At 37.9% G+C, this 23,581-nt stretch overlaps 1 protein-coding gene and 1 long non-coding RNA gene across 5 annotated transcripts in view; both read left to right on the top strand.

The window, feature by feature from the left end:
- LOC124117940 (lethal(2) giant larvae protein homolog 1-like) overlaps positions 1-23,581 on the top strand; it is a 211,738-nt gene that overhangs the window by 45,355 nt on the left and 142,802 nt on the right. For all 4 annotated transcript variants that reach the window (XM_046479958.1, XM_046479955.1, XM_046479956.1 and 1 more), the window contains exons 8-9: positions 11,231-11,314; positions 16,217-16,343. In XM_046479958.1, the coding sequence (XP_046335914.1) occupies positions 11,231-11,314; positions 16,217-16,343 (211 nt within the window). The remainder of the gene's footprint in view (positions 1-11,230; positions 11,315-16,216; positions 16,344-23,581) is intronic.
- LOC125384164 lies at positions 20,093-22,046 on the top strand. The gene is made up of 2 exons (XR_007222961.1): positions 20,093-20,497; positions 21,923-22,046. It is a non-coding gene; the product is annotated as an uncharacterized LOC125384164 (long non-coding RNA).

Below are 23,581 nucleotides of genomic sequence, written 5' to 3'. Positions count from 1 at the left end.
CTGCTGATCGCTATTGCCGGATATTTTGTTTTTTAGAGCAATATAACCGGTCACCATTGATTCTCACACTCGCAAAAACTCTGTTGACATGTAACAGTCAAACTAAAACAAATATGACATGTTTGTAATCTTCGTAATCTATTTTATTAATTTTAATCAAACCTTCATCAATAATATTTACATTAATTTTGGTGTCCAATCGGTACTTACAACTTACATTTGCCCCATTCCATAAGGTCTGCTTTACCAACTCACCGTTATTTACAGCAACCACGATCATATCACCTTCAAACGAACCATAGCTGACAAAATGGATACATTTATCATTACTGCCATACTTTGACTCGTTAAAAGTAATGTTTAGGGGCGGTCGGGTAGCCTTGTGGTTAAAGCGTTCGCTCTTCATGCCGAAGACCCGAGTTCGAATTCCGACATGGGTACAGTGTGTGAAGCCCATTTCTGGTGTCCCCTGACGTGATATTGCTGGAATATTGCTAAAAGCCTTGTAAAACCAACTAAAAGTAATATTTGTTGTAGTTTGATGATTAAATTTCAACATATTGTTTCTGTGATAGAAATAGCAAGATCGCGCGAATCCTCAACGGTGATTTGTCAAATTGTTCCATGCAAAAAAAGTATCTGACAATACACAAAAGTGCTATCGCATAACCCTGGTTATGGTTATCATTAGTTTAAAGATATAAAGTAAAACTTTCAATTAAAATAACATGATATCAGAATACATTATTTGCAGTATAATAGTAATTTAAGACACTATTTTTTCCGATCATTGCATCAAAATTCTTTTCCGTTATATTATTGGGTATGTTTTAACCTAATCACCAGTAGATTGGGAGAACATGTGTGTTCAGCTGATTGCTATTTCCGCCTTAGTTTATGAGACAATGCACATGATAATCTTTATTCCTGCATATAAAACAATGCCAAGCATATCAAGAAATACAATCGAATGGTGAATCATCAATTTCACATTTTCATTGACAAAGTTTGTTACAGCATTATTCATTAATCTGAAGCGATACGATGTAGTTTTAATGCCAGCAGAAAGACTTTGATGAAAGTGTAACCCATACATAAGCCGACTCTTTCTACAGAATCTTTTTTCTGGTCCTCAAAATTGAAAACCCTCCACACCATAGCCATTTCAAAATAATAGGTAATTTTATTACCCTACCTGTCACATCGTTCATTTATTAAATCTATCACTTTTCACAATGTCTGAAAATATATAGTTCATTTCAATTCATCATATTTTATTGAAAGGTTTAACTTATGAACTATTTCCCTCAGTATTATTGAAAAAGAAATTCAGGCCCACATGCTTCAACAACAGGTCCCTATTGAAAAATCAGAGCAAAATAAAGATGATTCAAGCATATCTTTCAATAAATTAAATAAAGTATTAAATGTAATCAAGAAAAATATCTCTAAAAAAAGTCAAACTTACATCTAAGTTACTATTTCCATTTTGTTGTTGCGATCATGTAATGTAAGTCAAACGACATCTCATTTTTCATGTAGAAAGTTCACTGTTTGTAACCTAGCACAATATGTCCATGAATTTCCAAATTTTAAATATAGGTCGCGAGTTCATGCATAAAACATTCAGATTAACACAATTTAGCCAAAATCTGAAGATTATTATACAGTAGGACAGTTTCCATTGCTGTAATTTGATTGTCTAAGGTCACATGCTTGAATTTGACCAAACACGATCCTTATAGCAGATTACGGCAAAATATTGCCATGATTTGCGCTTCCTGTGTCCTTTATCTTGACATTATGGATGTGTTAGCTTACTTTTTAAAATTAAATACAAACTTAATTTGTAAGTATCATAAAAATAACTATCATATTTATGAACAATAAGATTAGACCTCTCAAAGATGGGGGCAGTGGGGTAGCCTAGTGGTTAAAGCGTTGGCTCATCACGCCGAAGACCCGGGTTCGATTCCCCACATGGGTACAATGTGTGAAGGCCTTTTCCGGTGTCCCCAGCCATGATATTGCTGGAATATTGCTAAAACGGCATAAGACCATACTCACTCTTTCTCAAATGGTGTATGACATGCAGTAGCAAAGATTTTTTACAAGCTGATATTTTCCTTGATAAATCTACATCCTAGAGTCACTGGCAACTTGTCACAGCAGCAAACACTTCTGGTAGACTATGGTTGAAAGTGTCAAACTGCGATATATAACATTTCATGAGTTTAATGTGAAAGGTGAGCTTCGGTAACTGTTCATAATTACAGTTGTTAATTCAATAATTATTGTTTTACTTATCATACATTACTTCTAAATGCATTTACTGCTTACCTTACGACAACAAAGACAGCACCTAGCTATGGTCTTGGGTGAAGAAAAAGTTTTGTTTTTTTTAAATCCTGCTTTTTGCAAGGACTGTCATGTGACCTTGATGGCAAATCACCTCTCACATTACTGCCTGTCGCGTAACAGTTATGACGCGTCTCACCTGTGCTCAACTTTTTTAATTTGTTTTAGGCATTTAGCTTCAGCTAACACACTAAATTATATCTGCCATGGGTGATGTATTCCTTTCATATTACTGTCACTGTTTTGTGTATTAATATGTTGGTGATTTTCATGTAAAAAGACTTTGTCATTGTTTTTCCCCGTTGTATCTGCTGCTAGATATTTGTAAAAATTCTTCAGCAATTTCTCAAATCCGTATTAATCAACAACTCTCTCTTTGCGTAAAGTATGCTTCCGCGGTGTACAAATTGTCGTAAAAAAATCTTCCAATCATCTTCATCCACATTGTTTGGATTGCACTCGGATTTGCACTGCAAATTTTAAATGTTATTTTAGTTCACATCTATTTCCATCTAGTTTTGCTATTTATAGACAGGTCACTCACAAACGTAGCAGTCCCGTCGTGTTGCAAGGAAGATGTGTCAGTCGCAGGATGCGATCTACTTACAATCTTCAGTTATTACTATTCATCCGTTATCTTCGGTCAGTACTGTGGCCCCATGGGGTAGGCCAGACACAAGCCACAATCCAGCCATCATCTACAGTGTCGCTTCTCAAGGGCTTGCGCTGAGCGCAGTGCCTTCCTACCCCCCCATCTTAGCTTAGCACATGTCCGAGTGGGTAGCAGACTGTCTTGTGTCAGTTGCGCCTTCACCTGGTCTCATCCCACTTCGATGCTGGAGGATCTGATGTTGAAAGAAATGGTTAGGGCACTGGATGAAGATTTCTCAAGACTCACACTGCGCCATCATTCAAACTGCAAAAATTCAGGAAAGATGATTTTCTTTTTCATGTCTTCGCTGTAACAGATCAGTCACACATTTTGGATGAGGATTTAAGGAAAGTGACTTGTTCAAAGACACCAGATTTGCATTCATTGAAACGGAAATCAGGCACGTATTAAACCTTCGTCAGCACTGGCTTCTTCAACCCGTGCGATGGATCAAGATTTAACAGGTCAACCTGAACCGCTTAAACAATATTCTGACAGTGGTTAGCTAACACAATTGTCAGATCCACCACATGAGGAACCACCTCCAAGATGCACCAGCAGAGATTTCCATGAAAGCTCTTCCATCAACCATAGTCAGCTAGCGTACTGTTCAATGACCAAGCCATGGACACTCACGCTAAGGTCCCCAATTCCGCTCGGGATGAGACCATGCTCAAGGCCTTGGAAACATGTGTCTAAGTTTTTGTCCCAGCGTGCAGGCAGGTTGGGCAATTATTAGGCAAGGCGCTCATCCCTAATTTGAGGGTCAGAACAAGGTTTCCTTTCGAGGTAAAGGGCGTGGCAGAGGCAAACCACAAAGCTCATATCACTTAACCTTTAGCTTGGAGAATTATTTTCACACTTCTTACTCCAGCCTGCTGGATTAGTTTTAGCATAAGGCACTGTCAACAGGGTGGATGATTTCAAACCATTGCTTTATTAGACCAGGGCCAATTGAAGAAATATGCACATTTATTCCTGATAGAAAACTACACATTACTATATAAAGATATCCCGATGTTTTCAATCATACCAAGGTGAAGATCAAAGCGAACACAAAATGTTTGAATTTTCTTGAACTTACCTGAATTATGTTATTGAAGTTGGTTTGCGTTTCATGCTAGGATCCTTTTTAAATGGTTACATTTGTGCAAATTGATTTCAATAATCATATCTCCGATATCTTAATTTTAACTGAGTATGAATTCGATTTTTAAAAAAGATAATTATTTTTTTTCTCGGCAAATAACAGCACGATGGTAAATTATGAACCATTTCAGTAAATTTATTATCCAAACATTTAACATGTTAAACAGAAAAACACCTTATTTTTCGATGTTGTCATGTCGGTTGCAGAAATACGAACGTGCGGGTCAGTCTAACGTGTCATATTATAAAATTTGCAGGAAACAATGTCTTATAAATATTCACCAATCCTAATTTCAAGTGTTTTGTTTGAATATTTATGACATACGAAAATACAAATCCCTTGTCATGATGCGAGCAGACATACGAAAATCAAAATGGTGCACTTCGCCTGACCTCGGCTTAATTTATTACTGTTTTAATATATACATTAACAAAGTTTACATTGCCTTCATTTATATGCCTTGGTGAAAGTTGACGATCTTCTCAATCAAAGAATGTTTCATTTGTCATTTTCCGTTTAATATGACGAGAGAGAAACGAAAATAAAGATCTTGAATTCTGATAGCAATATATCAGTAAGTGCAAAGGTCACTGGTCACAGACAGGGGTAGTCTGCTGACAATCTTTCGTAAGAAAACAATTTCAGTAAATTTTGAAATATTTTATCACATACAGCATAAATAATCTGTCCGGCACTTAAATCTTTATGCTACATTTGTATGTAGAGAAATATACGTTCAGTTCATGCTGTCAGATTTACCATGCACCCCTTTTAAATGCTGACAGTGTCAAAATTACGAAATATTTGCAGTATCATATACATGTACAATGCAAATGTATATTTTGTCATGATTGCGTAAATATCCAGGTGAGCAATACAGGCCCTATGGGCCTCTTGTCTTTTCCACCATGATTGTGTGTATGGACACTAAATATAGGTAAATGCATCAACACAGTGTAACTGATCAAACTTCAATTATAATCTTTTGTTTCAACATATTTTATTCAACAATTATTATCTTTCACCTGAACATCAATTATGTGAATAAGTAACTATTTGATATCATTATTTAATGTGAGTATTCCTTGAATAAGAAATAAATAGATAAGATCCTTAACATATACATACAAACAAACAAAATTCAAAAATATAATTGTAATATGAACATACTACCCGGTACATTAATTTCTTGTAACAGTTCGTTAAATTTTTGTTCATTTAATTGTAAGAACCAGGGTGGCACTTAAGCTGGTGAGTTAGCCATATGTTTATGAGAATGTTATCTTTTGAAAAAGGAATAGGGCAAATTGACAAATCTTGTAGTTCTGTTTTGTTGGAGAAAAGTACATGGAAAATATCCTAACTTATGTATTTTTTCCTGGGTTCATACCAATGAAATAAAGCATATGTGTAATTAGTCTGGCAGGACTTTACAGGTTTGTTGCAGGATGCTCGGATGTCTGACAGTGAGCCTCGTGTCCCTGAAGGAACATGAACCATTGTGGAGTGTGGTCAGCATGTTTTCATGTATCAGTCGGTGTGATGTATAAAGAATTTAAAATACTAGTAAATGCAGATCATCACCATCCTTGGATCTGACATCCTCTATCATTTGATGGGTTTCAGAATATCCAGTCAGAAAAGGTCCTTATCATGTTCCATATGTCTCAGTCTTCTGGATGGAGTTAAAAGAATGTGCCTGTATACATGATTACCCTTGCCAGATGTATTTCATCCTGTCAGTGACACTCACTGACTTTAGTTCACCTTATGTGGTTTATTTTGCACATACATTTACTGCTGGAAACCTGTTTTGAATACTCTTTGGTTAATAAATTTGGCCATAAATTGTCAGTGTCATAAACATAAAGGATTGTCAATGTAATTGATTTGGTTTATAACAACACAAAACTGCTTGTTTGCATTTGTATTAGTGAAGTTTGGTAGTCTTGTGACAGGTACGTACCTAGGATCGTCGTTGGTCTCGTGTAATCACAACTTCAGCTCTAGACCTGTCACATAAAGCAACACAACTTTATATTTATGAAACTTGTATAGCTTAATATGCAACGTTTTATCTTTTATATTCAACTCATTTGTGTTCTGCACATGATATTTTCCATTAGAAAGCTTATACTCAGTAACGTGTGTTTACATTCCGCTCCTGTGCACTACATGCTACTTCGGCTGAGGGGCAAGCCTCGTTTTAGTTACATGTGTTTACATTCGGTATTTCCGCTCATGTGCAATAGCAATTTTGTTGTTCACCATGCTGCATGCTTTGTTCAGCAGAGAAAATCCCACCTCCTCCCTCAACACCACCTCTAGTCCATGTTCAGTCTTGGCGCTTACATTGTCATGTACTGAACAAGCTGTGCAAATTTGGTTGTTTTTGGGGGGGTTCTTTTTAGAAGGTCTCAGTTCCTTGTTTTATACCGTTAAGTCCAGGGGAATTTGTCTTCTACCCCATCATTCATTGTTTGTACAGCTCATATTGTTGGACCAATCATTCTGTACATGCCTGAACTGTCTGTAGGGACAGGGATTCTCATGATGATTAATAGAAGATAGTTAAAATATATCCATAATGTTTCAGGGGATATTTTCCCCCATCATTCATTGTTGTACATATTTATGTTTCTGATGCTCAGAAGCGTGGGTCATATACTCAACTGCACCCCATGCTGGGGTTAGTAATGACTGACGCTCAGTCAAGCAGCTTCTCATTCCAGTGATGCTCACTCCTGAACATGCGGCAGTTGGGGTAGTTGCTCCCAATGCTTGGGAGACCGCCTCTGTGGTCTAATGGTAGAGCGTCCGCCCGGAGAACGGAAGGTCTGGGGTTCGATCTCCAGCCGCGTCATACCAAAAGATGTTAAAATGGTACTTGTTGTTACCCTGTCTGGCACTAGGCATTAAGGGGCTAAAACAAGGACTGGTCGGCTCGGAGTCAGTATACTTAGTCTGAGTAGGGTATTCATGTTAAACTGCGGCATGGTATCTCAGTGTGCTAGCACTATAAATCGGCATCAGTCCGGACTAGTACAAAAACGCGCACACACATGCATGCACGTCGCTATATAAGTGCAATAATTTTGGACGCGACGTTAAACCCCATTTCACCTCACCTCACCTCACCTCACCTCACCTCACCTCACCTCACCTCACCCAATGCTTGGTCATGTAATTTGTGTCTGTTTTGGGTTGATGCTCAACCACAGGTTTCATTGTTATAGTCACAGTGGTAGTTAGGGGATTCTCATGTTAATACTAACGCCAAAGAAACTAGTCTTGTATGCATGTGCTATGGTATAATGTTATTCTAATAAATAGTTTGTCAGTTATCCTGTGTTTGGTAAAGTTGAAAAAAAAGATTTTCATAAAGCTTTTTCTTTGCTAGACCAAAATCAAACCAAGGAACAAGTTAGGTAGAATTATGACTTAAAAAGCTGTCATAGCTGGTGTCCATATGTTTCTCACATTTTCTACTTTTAGGACAAAACATGAGTCATGTAGACCTACCTGTTTTGTTACGTGTAACAAATTCTTGTTTAAAATGCGAAAAGGAATCATTCAAATGAGATTTATTTTAGTCTATTGTTTCACGAAATCCAGTTGAAATGTTGTGACTTTTGTGCCCAACATTTCTAGTGATTTTGTACCTAAACTGGTATGTGATTTTGTAGGTCTACCCAGAATAATTTTGTGTAAGTTTCAAAGATATACATTAATTTTTGTATCTTAAAGTTAATTTACTATCACTTTCCTATTAAAACAATACATTTTCACTTAGGTTTAACCAACTTGTCTTGTCACTGAAGAAGAGGCCAGTTGTCACTTTTCTGTCAAAACCAAACAATCAATTTCAAGGATCAGTCATCATCATATTGAACTTGAGGAAATGTTTTATTATGTGTTCTGCTCATTTACTATTGTTCGCAATATACATGAAAACATAAATATAATCATAGATCTATTGTCTTATTTTCTTTGGTACAAATTCACAAAGTATTTTGGGAAGAATTTAATTTGTTTTGGGTACAAAATCACATAGAGCCTATATACACACCTTCCATCCAGTCGCCGTGGACCAAAATTTTAATCAGTTCAGAGAACGGGGGTTTCTCAGAAAAAAGTTTTCAGTGACATCTTTAATATTCTAAATTGTTCTTTTCGCAGTGATAGACCAATTACAATATTATGATGTTATTATTATGTCATATCAATGTGTTATATCACTCCCCGCCGTGTAAACAGTTGGACGATGGATATTAGATTATGTAATTTCCGATAATCTTTTTCAGGATTAATCGACGGTAGTTTGATAAACTTTTGCATATTTTCCTTCGATGTGAGATGCGGTACGTGCTTTTGGTTTTAACAACGATAGATAGAATTGCAAGTATGTTTTTCGTAATCTGCATTATTTTGCTACTGAATAGTTTACCTAGAATGTATATAAGCTCAGATTTTTTTATTATTCGCATCATTTGTTGACTTTGTTCAACTAAACACATGGTGTCTTGGGCCACACCCAAACGTGTTCCTTACTTTGGGTCGGCTCATCAACAGCAGGCCAATGTCAGATTGGTTGGTTTGTTGTTTAACGCTGCACTCATCAATATTCCAGCTATATGAAGGCGGTCTGTAAATAATCGAGTCTGGACCAGACAATCCAGTGATTAATATCATGAGCATCGATCCACACAATTGGGATCGATGACATGCATCAACCAAGTCAGCGAGCCTGACCACCTGATCCCGTTAGTCGCCTTTTACGACAAGCAAAGTCGCCTTTACACTGCAAGCATGGGTTGCTGAAGACCTGTTCTACCCCGGAGCCTTCACGGGTCACCAATGTCAGAAAGTTTATCAAACAAAATCATTTGCTAACACAAGAAAAATGGAGTTATTATTGTTCAAGGATTTATACATCCATGTAAATAATTATTGAAAATTAAGTTAGATGTAACTGAATGATTGTAATAGTTTCTTTCATCTAGTGTATCGTCTGGGACTAAATTCATAGTCCAGCACATCCCCGGGTGTCGGAACATCCTGACCAACACCCTATCCTGGCTAGACAGGGTAGCTCCCATGGAGTGGAAACTTCAGTCAGTGGCGTTCCAACTGGTGCTTGGGCAACCAAACATTGACCTGTTTGCGACCCGGGACCACTAGCTTATGACGTACGTCTCCTGCTCAGGATCCTAAGGCTTGGGCAAGTCCATGTATTCAGCGTCCTCTGGGAAGGGCTAAAAGCCTACGCTTTTTCCGCCTCCTGTATTACTTCCCAGGGTGATACTAAGGATCAAAGCTACAAAAGCCTTGCTCTGACTTTGGTCACACCTTGGTGGCCAACGAGGAGGTGGCTGTTGACCTCAAAAGCCTTGCAGAAGATGATCCACTATCCCCCCCCCCCCCCAGAGTGGTCCAACCTACTCATCCGTCCTCATGGCAATTTACAGTACCCAATGCCAGGCAGTTTTCATCTGCACACTTGGTTTGTCTTTAAAAGATGTTAAGTGCCAAGGGCTATTTGGAGTGGGCAGGCAGAACTTTCTTTTGGCACATCGTCCCTCTACCAGAAGGTTATATGATGATGAGTGGCAATCATTTGTAACCTTTTTCATAAGGTAAAGAATCAAGATCCAACATCACTTCAATTCCTAGCTGAATACCTTCTACACTTTCGTATCAAAGACACTTGAAGCGTAGCACCATTACAATCTAATTGGTAGCATTTAATTCAGTGTTAGCAGTTCTGGGAAATCGCCAAATGACGAAAGCTCCAGAACTAGCGGCACAGGTGAGTGAGTTACAAGTACTTGACATCACCCTTGCCAGGTTTGAGCATTGTACGCAGGGAGCGGTACATCTAGGCTTGTGCTGGGATTTTATAGCAGTTATCCTAACAGAATTACGAGATTGCCAAATGTAATTATCCGAGAGCGAACAACCCTTATGAGATCAGGGCTGTAGCCTCTACCATGGCTCCACATAGTAACTGTTCTATCAGAGCTATCAAGGAAGGATATTTTGGGAGGTCCGACACAGTTTTCACACGTCATCATCTTCGCTATGTGGCTCTCGAAGACGTTTAAGGTATGCACATTTTTGGCCCTCTGGTAGTAGCCCAGCAGGTAACCAACCCCCGACGCAAATAACTCCTATCCGGAGTTTCTTTCCCCCGCAGTTTGTCTACATGCACAGTGGAAGGAATTGCTTCAAGCTTTTTTTATCAGCTTTGGCTTGGTAACACAGAGGGTACAGATTTTAGCATTGGCTATCATCCATTATTGCTATCTGTTATTGCCATGTACAGTCTCTGAGGTGTGAGTTATTGAGGTTTTTGTTTTGGACACCTGAAGGTATACCCTACTTCATACCGTCTAATACAGATGCATTAAGGATTAATGCAGGATAAGTAAACAATTTTGTAAAATCTAAATATTTCTTACATTTGTGTACTTATCCTACATTAATACATGTAAGGGCCCACCCATCGCAGACTTGCGTCCCTAATTTGGCTTCAGAAACCTCAATTTTTTTGTTTTTTAAGCTTGGGCGACAGGCAGTAATGTGAGAGGTGATTTGCCATCAAGGTCACATAACAGTGGCGATGGTCCTTGCAAAAAGCAGGATTTGAAAACAAAACAACTTTTTCTTACCCAAGACCATCACTAGGTGCTGTCTTTGTTGTCGTAAGGTAAGCAGTAGATGCATTGAGGAGTAATGCAGGATAAGTATACAAATGTAAAAAGTAAGACTACAGCATAGGCCATTGACCAATTAGATAGTATTCTCATCAATTTGGCCAAATCACTCTTGTTGGAACATTCAGAAGATTTGTTCTTTCGAATTTGTGGGGGATTTGTCATCTTTTGATGACTCTTGTTAATCTGGTTTGAGGTTGTAGTAGGCATGCATTTCACCAAACCGAAGGTAATGGTATCACTTGAAGAATGACACTGAGGGGGCTGATACTGTTTGTCTTAGCACGTGCAAACACTTTTCGTGTACTTGAGTCATATTTAAATGCAATTATGAAACTCTGCCTTATTTTACAGTTTCTTATTGGCTACAATCGTGGACTAATTGTGTTATGGGACAACAAGGAGAGCAATGCTGACAAGACCTACAATGCCACACAGGTATGGATGATGAAGGTGGTACGATGCAGGCAAAGTTATCTCAATTTGCCAAAGAAAACATCTCATTGTACTTTTCACAATTTTATCTTGATATATGATATATTATATATGATACATATGAACTTTTTGTGTGCGATATTACTAGTTTACTAGAATGCTAGATTGCTAATACAATATACCATGGTACACTTTTGTGGAACTGCATTTTCAGGTACAAACAGGGATTTCCAACATCACATTCTTTCCTGTATTGTTTTGTTTATAGTTATATCAAGGACTTCCATCCATCTGTCCTTCCGAGGACATTTTGTTTGTCCGACCGATTATTATCCCCCGCCGCGCGAAAGCGCGAAGCAGGGGATATAGTATTCACGACCGTCCGTCCGTCCGTCCGTACGTCCCACCTGTTTGTTGCCGCGATATCTCAAGAACTAAACACTGGATTGTCTTCATATTTGGAACTATGGTGTATATACAGACTCCGCAGACACCAGTCGGTTTTGGTGACCTTGATCCCATTTTCAAGGTCACAGCAGACAAATCTGCTTATAGAGTTGGAAAACGGTGTTGCCGCGATATCTCAAGAACTAAACACTGGATTGTCTTCATATTTGGAACTATGGTGTATATACAGACTCCGCAGACACCAGTCGGTTTTGGTGACCTTGATCCCATTTTCAAGGTCACAGCAGACAAATCTGCTTATAGAGTTGGAAAACGGTGTTGCCGCGATATCTCAAGAACTAAACCTCTCGATTGTCTTCATATTTGGAACTATGGTGTATATACAGACACCGCAGACACCAGTCAGTTTTGGTGACCTTGACCCCATTTTCAAGGTCACAGCAGGCAAATCTGTTTTTGGAGTTGGAAAACGGTGTTGCCACAATATCTCAAGAACTAATCGCTGGATTGTCTTCATATTTGGTACTATGGTGTATATGGCGGGGGATATTTCGTCACTCTGTGACAAATACTTGTGTAAAAACTACTGCATCGATTATTTTCCAAACCAAGAGGGGAGGTGCAGTGCAAAGTTTAATTTCAATATTTGGATTTTCTATTAAAAAATATACAGCTGTTTGAATTGTTTTTACTTTAACTAGAAAGCTGCTTCATGGATTCTTTTCAGTTTAAGGGAACATTTTCCATACTAATAGAAGAGGTGCAGTTCAAAGTTTGACTTTTCTGAGATTGGATTTTCTGAGAATATATGAATATTTACATATACTCAACAACAAAAGTTCATGTGACACCAATATTTTAGTGTATTTTTCAAACAAGTAAAGTTTGGTTTTCAATATTGTAGTATATGTATGGAATCAAGTCCCAAAAACGCAGCTGCTACAGAAAAGTATGCATTCCATGCAAAAGTTGACTTTTATGCAAGCCCCGTGCATTTCACTACCCAAGAATGGGTATAAAAACATGTGCGTTAACGGGATTCCATATGCATTGTTTAGCATCATGCTGACAACAACCACTCAGAAAAACAACAAAATTACGCAATTATTCAACATTATAAAATGCCACGCATTTCCGAAAATGAGCGTCTGCTTGAAGCAGGATCGAGTCAACGTGATGTTGCCAGACAATTCAACGTCCTCAGAAACACCATTTGGTGTTTATGGCAACGTTGGCAACAGACGATTGCAGTCAGAGACCATCTTCGGAGTGGCAGGTCACGCGTAACCAATAATCGACAAGACAACTGGATTCGAACAACACACCTACGAAATCGATTCCAGCCAGAAACAGTGACTGCAAGAAGCATCCCTGGCCTTCGACGAATATCTTTACAAACCGTACATCGTCACTTCAAATGTGCAGGGATTGTCGCCAGAAGATGCACCAGGAAACAATCGTCAAGCACGTCTACAGTGGTGCAGACATGCGTCTATGCTGGACAGCAATGCAGTGGGGACAAGTTCTATTCACTGGCGAGTCTCGTTTTCAGCTCAGCCACAGCGATGGACGGATTCGAGTGTACTGACGTCGAGGTGAACGTTACGTCAATCATTGTCATGGAAGATCGGTTCGGGGGCGGCAGCGGTATGGTATGGGGTGGGATTACAGCAAGACAGAGGACCCGTTTGATAGTGGTAGAGGGAAATCTCAATGGACAGCGCTACCGCGACGAGATCATCGGCCCTGTTGTTCTACCGTTTTTGCGTCGTCATGGCCCAGGCATTGCCTTTGAACATGACAACGTCCAACCTCATATTGCTTGACTTGTTCAGGATTCTCTTCAACAAAACAATGTGAATGTCATCCCCTGGCCGGCTCGCTCCCCTGATCTCTCACCAATCGAGCACATGTGGGATGAGATGGATCGGCGCCTTCAATGTCAACCACGTGTTCCACAGACACTCCAGGAACTTCGAAACATGCTCCAGCAGATATAGACAGATATCCCACAGGACTTTTTGCGACGCCCGGTCCATTCCATGAAACGAAGATGTGTTGCTTGCATCGCAACCAGAGGTGGACACACACGCTATTGATTTGTAAATTGACATTTTGGCATGTTCATGTTTTTTATGAAATCACGCATTTTCTGAAGTCAGAATGGCAAATTAAACCATTTGAACACTTACAGGAGTCTTTTATCTGTTGCAAACAGAAATAGTTTCAAATTTGGTAAAAAACATAACTTTGGATTAAATCTTATTCAATGTCACAGGAACTTTTATTGTTCAGTATATTTTTTACTTCAACATTTGTGCTACCTAAAACTTGAAAACTACTTCATGAATTCTTTTCCAAATAGGGGTGCAGTTTCTATACCAATCGGAGTGGTACAATACAAAGTTTGATTTTTATAAGTGGATTTTTATAAGTGAACTTTGAAAATATGTTGGATGTTGATGTCAGGGGTATTAGTGAGCCTTTCTATTACTATTATGTATATTGTGTGCACTCAAAAACTGTGTTGTATCACTTCAGGTTAATGAACAGGCTATAACAAACTTTGTAAATGAAAATGTGAATTAAATTAATGAAAATGCGATACAACTTCACAAGACATGATGACTTACAATTTCATTTGCATTTCTTGTTAGATTAGGCAACTATATTTATATGCAGAGATAAAGATTATTGTGTGTAGTTGTCTCGTAAAAATAAGCTGGAAATATCAATTGGCTGTCCAAATACTTTCTCCTTTGATCAATAGCGGTAATTTGATTGTGGTGACTGTAAATACTGGTGAGTTGTATGATCTGGTGATCTGATGTAAACTTAAAAGCATAAGAAGGATCATTACAAATTAATTAGCTGATGCACCTTTAAAAGAAGTGTGGGTGTGGGTGTGTGTGTGGGTGGGTGGGTGGGTGTGTGCGTGTGGGAGGGTGTGTGCGTGTGGGTGGGTGTGTGCGTGTGGTGGTGTGGGTGGTGTGGTGAGTGTGTATGTAAAAATAAACCACAAAGTACACAGTGGAATCTGTCAAAAACAGAATGTGTCAAATTCGGATTTCAGTGAAAAACAGACTTTTTCAAGTTCTAAATTTGATTCTGCTATCATCACTCCACAGGTTTCTAAGTGCGGTGACAAACATTGCCTTACTTGCAGCAAAATAATTGAAGGCTGTTCAGTCCAAATTACAAAGGACACTAAATTTACTGTAAAACAAAATATGACTTGTGATACTAGAAATGTTATTTACTTGAATGTTTGTGGTGGATGCATTGAAAAGTATATCAGAAAGACAGAACTTAAATTAAAAGAACGAATCTTCATGGTTCACAAATAAAGCAGCCCCACAACCGCATGATTCCACTCAGTGAACATTTTGATACATGTGGAAGCGGCAACTTTTTAGTTTTCCCGCTATATAACCAAATTTTTAACATGAACCTACATTATTTCAAAAAGAGCAACATTTCATTCATAAATATGCGCCTAAGTAAAATTTAAAGGCGTAAGTTATTTCACCATTGTCACCTTGGTATTGTGATGTCATAGTTCTCCTAAATGTTGTGACTAAATGTCCGTTATTCAGTTTATGGCCTGATGAGACTCATACGTGGTACGAGTTCAAAAGTGCTAGCCAATTAAAACTGTGTTCAATCTTACTCCACTTATTTAATATCACACACACACACACACACACACACACACACACACACACACACGTAACTATATAGATAATACATACGTAATCAAGCTTCAAGAATATAAGCATAAACAAACTTCAAATAGAATGCAACTCTTATGCCACGAGATTGGCGAAACCCTCCAACCAAGGTCAGAATTCTTATCGACTGCATTGAATTTTAGTTGACAGTCTTCTTCAATACCCTTTCAATGACACAGTTCATACAACAAAAGACCTTCACTCCTGCAATCAAACCCAAGCAATCTTACATAACATCTTTAAATCTCACGGCTTACATACAGTCCAACCAACTTAGAGAAATATATACAATGTGATCTTGACATAAGCACAGCCCTTATTAAACTTGGAATTCTATTCTGTTTTAAAGATCCATTGCACATGAGATGGACATGTTTTACCCAACTAGACGAGATTTCAATATATTTTCATGTAATTTTCAAAGCAAGATAATTGAGATTTTCTGGGCTTTAGTTATGTCTGGATTTTGTTACCAACAGACAAACATGCCATTTCTGACTCCTTATGATGTTTAAAGCATTTGCACATGCCTTTCTTGTTTTTTATGCTAAACCACCATCGCTAAAAACCTTTAAAATAATTAATGTGAATGCTAAATTTGTCAATACAATGTAACAAAGCTGAGAACAAATCCAAAATCATTATACCCTTTTGCTATTAAAGCTCTGTTGATAAGATAGTACTATCAGGTAACTTTCTATTGTCATAGGTTCCAGTAGTGTTTTTCTTCAGCACAATCTCCTTCAAATAATCTTTGTGTTTTCAGCAACTTGAATGTCTTGCCTGGAACAGAAATGGTGAAGAATTCATGAGTGCTCATCAAGATGGTAGTTTCATTATCTGGAGCACATCAGACTCGGAGAAGCCCAAAGAACCAGCTACTACACCTTATGGTAATTCCCATGCAGTGCATGCCTTCTCCTTCACTGGATAGTTGGTTCCCTGGTTAGAATAGGTCCCTGCACTTTATTCCTTGTCATAGACACCAACAGACATTTGCTCATAATATCAACAAATGTTGTTTCTAGGTTATTTACAGGCTGGTGTGATAGAGCTGATAGAACAACTAATAAGCAGTGGACAGTTCTGACAATGTTGACTGTCCTCCTCTTGCTTCAAATCACCATAATGCATGGCTCTCTTTTTCATGCTCTGAGGTTATCCTTCAACTTTGCATTGACAAATCACACTGAATTTTTTTGTATTTGGGTCATTATTAAAATTTGTACCTCTTTTGGTCCTGTTGAATAAACAAAAATAAAACGTGAAAATTCCAACTTTTAGTGATTTAGAGCACCACCCTGACTATAAATAGCCCGCAAGATGGCGGTGTGTCAGTTTCGAACAATGACTGACAATGTAAACACAACCGAGTGTCGGGAGAAGCTTTTTGAAAACAAGATCACCATTGACCGACAAACTTCGTATCAACATGAATGACAAATCCTGGACATAACAAATGGCTCCGTATCTAATAAGTCAATAAAATTTCTGTAGTTATATCATAAAAAATGTAATTGATCGTGCTTGGCGTCTGCATCAATCACAATGGGTGGAGCTTATTTACGGTTGCACTATAAATAGCAAAGCACATGGTCATGTGTACATGTGACACATTCAATGTATTTGTGGTCAAAGTGTATTGTGTTGTATATTTTTATGGCAGAACAGCAGCAGAAGAACAGTTTCGGTTAATGTAACAGCAGCGATACATAAATTCTAAATTGACGACAAGATTCTTTCAGTTCAATCAGAAAATTACAGATATTTGTTTAGTTTTGGTCATTTGCATGCAACAGTTAGATTCTAGATCTATACCACACAATCAGATTATATTTATAAAACTTAAAATATTAGATTTTTCAACTAGTGTTTAGGAAGGGACCTAATTTGAAGCACCAAAAGTAGCGCCTAAAATTCTTAGCTTCACTACAAAATATGAATATGTCATGTGTATCAACATAACAATGCACACAAGCAACTGATAAATAAGTAATGAAACATACTAGATGTTTTGACCTACATTAGGCCCGTCTAAATACCCCCTTCTACACAGCTGTGTTTTTTGGAAAAAAAGTGCGCACTATACTCAAGAAAATACGGTAATATTGTACTTACGATAAACGAAAACTCCAATACACACATATTCCAAGACAACTTTAATTATGGATTTCCTTTTCTTTTACGGGCGGTGGGGTAGCCTTGTGGTTAAAGCGTTCGCTCGTCACGCCGAAGATCCGGGTTCGATTCCCGACATGGGTACAATGTGTGAAGCCCATTTCTGGTGTCCCCTGCCGTGATATTGCTGGAATATTGCTAAAAGCGGCATAAAGACACTCACTCACTCACTCACTCACTCACTCACTCACTCACTCACTCACTCCTCCTCCTCCTCCTCCTCCTCCTCCTCCTCCCCAAACACTTCGGTTAAATAGCTCAGTCCATAAGTTTTGGCAACACTATTTTAAAATCGAGGAATTTCTGCAACATGGTAGCCGCACCATTCCCTAACTGCAATTACCTTTGCTATGTCACGCATGGTTGACAAAAGAAGTGTGAACATACATATTCGGCTTCATCTGATTCCACAATGAAATATCGCTGTGACACTGATTCACTAATCCCAAGAATCGGCACTGAATTTGTCAAAGTTTCTGTTGCACTTGCAAGGACGGGAAGAGAGGTGCCATCTTGTCGATTCGAGTTGATGATCGGAATTATGTCATCTTGAATTGGAACTTTCTCTATGATAAAGTCACCAATGTCATAATCGAAATGACCAAAGGCTTCCTGATCATCACAATTCTCCATCAAATTAAGTGTCACATGAAAATGTTTTGTTGCTCATATTGAAGACAAGCGAACTTGCAAAGTTCTTGACAGCTGTAAGCAGCAATCAACTTGGATGCGCTCATGGGGCATGGTTGCTAGGACATCTCGTGGTCAGAAAGCAGCAAAACAAAGAGTTTTTGAAAGTAATAAAAGAAATCCGCAGTGCAATCCAAAAGTACCATGTACAGGATGTTTTGCGTGGGTATTTGGAAGGAATCTTTTGATGACGCCGTGAATGAGGCTGTGTGTATTATATTGTTGAAATCAACTGACCAGGAAGATTGTTGAGACATTATGACAGATGCTTGTCATAGATGGAGAAAAAATTGCATCCGAGAGAAACATTGTTGCTTTGAGCTTCGAGACCAAACGTGTTCATGCCGAAGTAGTTTACAAGAGAGGAGATCTGTCTAGCCAGCTTTCTTGTTTATTAAAAATTTGTTTCCGAAGCAAAGTGACTATCAACATCATAAATTAATTCATAGACTAAATTCTTTTACCAAGTGTTTAAACTTTTTTTTTAAATGTCATAAAATTACTTACACAATTATTGAAAGACATTTTAAATAAGTAATATATTTTATTTTGTCTGCCTGCTCTCTCTATTAGTTGAGGCTTGAGGGGAGAAACACATACAAAAAGTATGGATTCATATGACGCTTGGCATGCCAATCAACAGGTAATCTGGGTCACTGCATGGGACCTGCCAAGTTTCACAGATCGAGTGACTCGAGCGGCATGAGGAGCTTTTGGACAGGTGTGACTTTGCCAAAACACATTGCTATTAGGCAATTAAAATGTGAAACGACAAAAAAATACTTTCATCACTTGAAAATATTTGTGACCATAACCAGTTTTTTTTTACAAGATCGTTGTCATCCAGATTCCAGATGAAACATAACTAAAAAAAAACATTGCCGTATATATTGTGAGAAATGCTATTCAAAAAACGTACACCACATGATTACGATTAGTGATGTGATACATATTGTGTTTTTTGTCCAATTACACTGCTCTTATTCATCATGACAAACATTTCATCTTGTCCAGAGAATAGGGAAGAACTTTTATTTGTGTGTTGGACTGTGTTGGATAAATCGTGGACATTCCACGGCATCATTTTATGAAGATGTGAAGGCGACATGGCATGTAGGTTTTGAAACCCAAGACCTACGCGTTTGTTGAAAAGTCTTGGAATTGTTTGATGGATATTTGCTATCATTAAAACTTACGTACTTGTTGTCAAACAGCCCACATAGGTGGGTGTTTACATGACGTCACACATTTCACATTAACCAATGAAATGTGTGTGTTATCATGACGTCATATTGACCTGTCAAGATCACTCGTATAAGCTCCGCCCACTAGAGTGCAGTAGTCACTACTGCAGATGCCCCTTTAAGGCCAGACAAGGCACCTTAAATTAACATAATTGCTTCAATATGTCAAAATCGAGATTTTGATTTTTTTCGCATATATAATACATGTACTTTGTGATGCAACATGTTTTTTACGATATTGTGTACATTTACTGAATAAAAAACGTTATTAAAATCATAATGTGTGGTATTGTTTTTAAATATGATCGTAATCAATGTGGAAAAACCTGAACTTTCACCCATGACAACGCCCCCGCAGCTGTAACGAACCCCTTCATGTTATACATCGATAGAAAGCTGATCGTTTCCGCCATCTTTCTGTGCAAAAACATTCTAAAAATAGATATTCCACGTGAGGCTATCGTCGGTTTTTCCCGCGAATCATTCGTACGTAAATTACCATTTAAGGAGAAATATCCCGTAACGCAACATTCGGGAATATTCGTTCGATCCAAATAAAGTAAAACGTATCCCACAATGCACCATTCGGCTTAGCAACAAAACACCGGTCTTTTCCGGTAGGTATACAAAATGGCGGCTGCTTTGCGAAAAGATTGACAGGCAAACATCGTTTTTGATATTTTCTTAACTGAAAATTGTTGTATTTTTTTAAAATGAGGTCAAAACACGGGTCACAACACGCCTATGGTTAGAATAGGAGGCGAAGGGCAAGTCAGTTGAAGCAGGCACGTTCGAAATGCGGTGTTAGAGTTACGACCCGTGTTGACAGCGCGATCATCCCTTGTCAGATTCTGACAGCTTGGACGTTTTAGATGCATCGGAATCATCCGGGGACCACGCCGTTGGGGAAAACATCCCCGTTGGAGACAATGAAGGTGAGAATTCTTTTTTATTGAATGCAACTTCACGCAGCGACATAAAACTATCAAAATTTAAAGCTGCTGAAAATATCAAATCTCCCGTGCTTGACAATGATGAACCAAAACCTCAATGGATGTTAATTGACATGAGACAAATGAATTTATTTTTTTCAAGAGATTGAATGCCAATCATGTCACGAACAGGGGTCTTTGTTGTTTGAAAAGAGTGACAATTTTGATAGATTTGGATTTGCTGTAAACGTTATGTTGACATGTCAAAACTGTCAGATGTGTGTTGCCAAAAATTACACTTCACAAAGGTAAGGTAATCAATCTGGTACCAATCCCTTTCAGGTCAATGAAATGTTTATGCTCTGTCAGAGGTAGGACTTGGTCATGCTGCAATGAAAAGGTTTTGTCTGGTTTTTGGAATGGAAGGTCTCCATCCTAAGACATTTCAACAAAAACAAAACATTCTTTCACAGGTTGTTGTTGAAAATACTAAGGAAGTTTTGTCAACATCAGACATTGTCTCGATGCAGAAATTGCAGAAAAGATGGTACCTGTGTATCAAAGAATGTCTGATGAAAACCTTAAGAGGATGGTGAAAGGCAAGACACAGAATGCTAATGAATGCTTGCATTCCGTGATCTAGTCCCGTTGTCCGAAGACCGTTTTTGTGGGTGCAAGGCGGTTGCATCGGGCAGTGGCGTCTGCAATAGCTTCGTTCAATGAGGGTACATGTCACATTACTCAGGTAATTAACAAGCTTGCAATAGAAGCTAATGAAATAACAGCAGCTTCTATTGAAAGACTTGATAATGTGAGAACCCTCAAAGCAAGGAAGCAAAGCCAGGAGACATCTAAGATAGAACGTAGTGCAAAGTGGGAGGCTAAAAAAAGGGACCGAGTTCATGTTGAGGCAGCTGAAGGCTTGTTGTATGGTGCTGGGGAGTTTTAAGTCCTGTTATTTCTTTGTACATACATTGTTTTATGTATCTTGAATACATCCCATCAGTAAACTAAGATTTTGTAAGTGTTTAATAGGTGCTGAAGGAAGAAAACCATATACAAACTTATTTCCTCATTTTCTCCATTAACGTCATTTTGGATCTTAGTGAACATAGATCTCAACCATTATTGGCCCGATTTGAATGAAATTTGGTGTACATATAGGCAGAGGATTACTTTACACAATAACAGAGAGACTTTTTACAATTTGTTGGCCATTTTGATTTTAAAAAATAAATTATGGGTAAAAATCAACCTAAAAAATGTGAAATTTTGAAAAATTATTTTAAAAATATATCCCAGTCTTTTTTTAATTTTTCTTTCTGTCATTGTACGCAACACCATACAAGCTTTGTTATACAATTGAAATTATATAAATATCTTTATTGGTCTTAGAGAAAAACTGAAACTAATTTCCATCTTTTTCAGGCTTGCGGCGGCCATCTTGGATGTTTCCATGGCAACCGGTGGCAACATCACCTGGAAAAGACTCCATTTCAATTGTTAATATGTATACCTCAAAGTTGTAACCCATTAAAACTAACAAATACTTGTGAAGCATTTTGTCAATTGTAAGGTGCAGTGTCTGGCCTTAAAGGGGAAGTGTTCACGCAAAAGTTACTTTCTTTCTTTTTCTAAACAAAACGCAATTTTAGAATTAGTTAGTATCTGTGTTTGAAAATATACACTCATTTTTTCACAGTGAAAGTAGGAAGCTCACAATAGTGTGAAAATGATATGCCGTTATGAGGCCTTCGTTTTTCGAGCTAAACAGGCCTGAGTTATCCCCCTTAGATTATGACGTAATTGGTGCCAATTCAACTGGGTCCCTGTCTATTCTCAACGCAAAAGATATCAAGTACCAGTTTGTGGTAAAACAACATGGCCTACGACACACTCCGGCGCAGTGGTGACTCAGCATAACACTATGCTAGCTGGCATCTGAGACGCAAGAATCACACAACTGTACCTACACCACGTGAAGCGGCTCTAACAAAGCATGATGACGTCATAATGTTTATCAATTGGCACCAATGACGTCATATTGCAAGGGGCATAAGCCATGGTGTTTTTGTTATGGAAATAGAACACTTGGTAAATGTGAAAAATATAAATAGCTTTAATGCGAAAACTATGTTGATTAATTGTGATATTTTTATATTTTTGTCTATGACACTTCTAGGTTAACACTTTTAATGTGGAAAAAGTACGAGAAATATAGGTTCATTTCCGTGTGAACTTGCCCTTTAACAAGAAACATCTAAACTTAACAAATAGTTGGATAAATTATGCCAACACAAAGAAAATTATTTTGTCATATTCTAAATATACCAGAGAAACAGTAGAAATTTATTGTCCTTGGTGTAACCATTATAAGTACCGATCTTTTGCCGAAATATAAATTAAATACAATATTTCTTGTATTATTGTAAAACTAATATTTAACCTGTGCCTAGAAAAGAAAAGGAATCTCACTTTTATTATCACCACATTTTAAAACTTGGATCATGACTCATTGTGAGAAATAAAAAATAAGAATTTATAATTTTTTCTTCTGTGTCCCACACATTACCAAAATGATCTATACAATTTTAATATTCTTTATTTATTGAACATGTTCTTTGTACTTGTTGAAAATCATGAAATGCAATGTGTGTTTACCTGAATCATTTTTTTAGAATTTACTCTGGTAACACCATTACAAAACGGTTACCGTATTTTCTTGAGTATAGTGCGCACCCATGTATAATGCGCACCCCCCTCTAGCGGATTCAATATTTTGAGAAAAAAAAGAAATTTGAATATTATGCGCAGAAAAAAATGACACCGTACCCCTTCAGCGAAGTCCGGCAAATGAACGGGTGATGAGAAACTTTGTCAGTACAAATTCGAAATTTGAGATAAAAAATCACCAGACATGTTGATTTACGGTTTAAATTGTATTTTTTGTTCAGCTAGGCATTGTTTTATATTCAGGGAATGAGATTACCTTGTGTATTTTCTCGTAAACTAAGCCGGACACAGCAATCAGCTGTACACATGTTTTCTTGGAATCTACCGGTGATTCGGTCAAGACACACCCAATGA

This window comes from Haliotis rufescens, unplaced genomic scaffold, assembly GCF_023055435.1.
Source record: "Haliotis rufescens isolate VD_foot unplaced genomic scaffold, xgHalRufe1.0.p SCAF_28, whole genome shotgun sequence".
Lineage (NCBI taxonomy): Eukaryota > Metazoa > Mollusca > Gastropoda > Lepetellida > Haliotidae > Haliotis > Haliotis rufescens.
The sequence above is the reverse complement of the archived record's forward strand: the minus strand, read 5'-3'. Positions and strand labels throughout refer to the sequence as shown.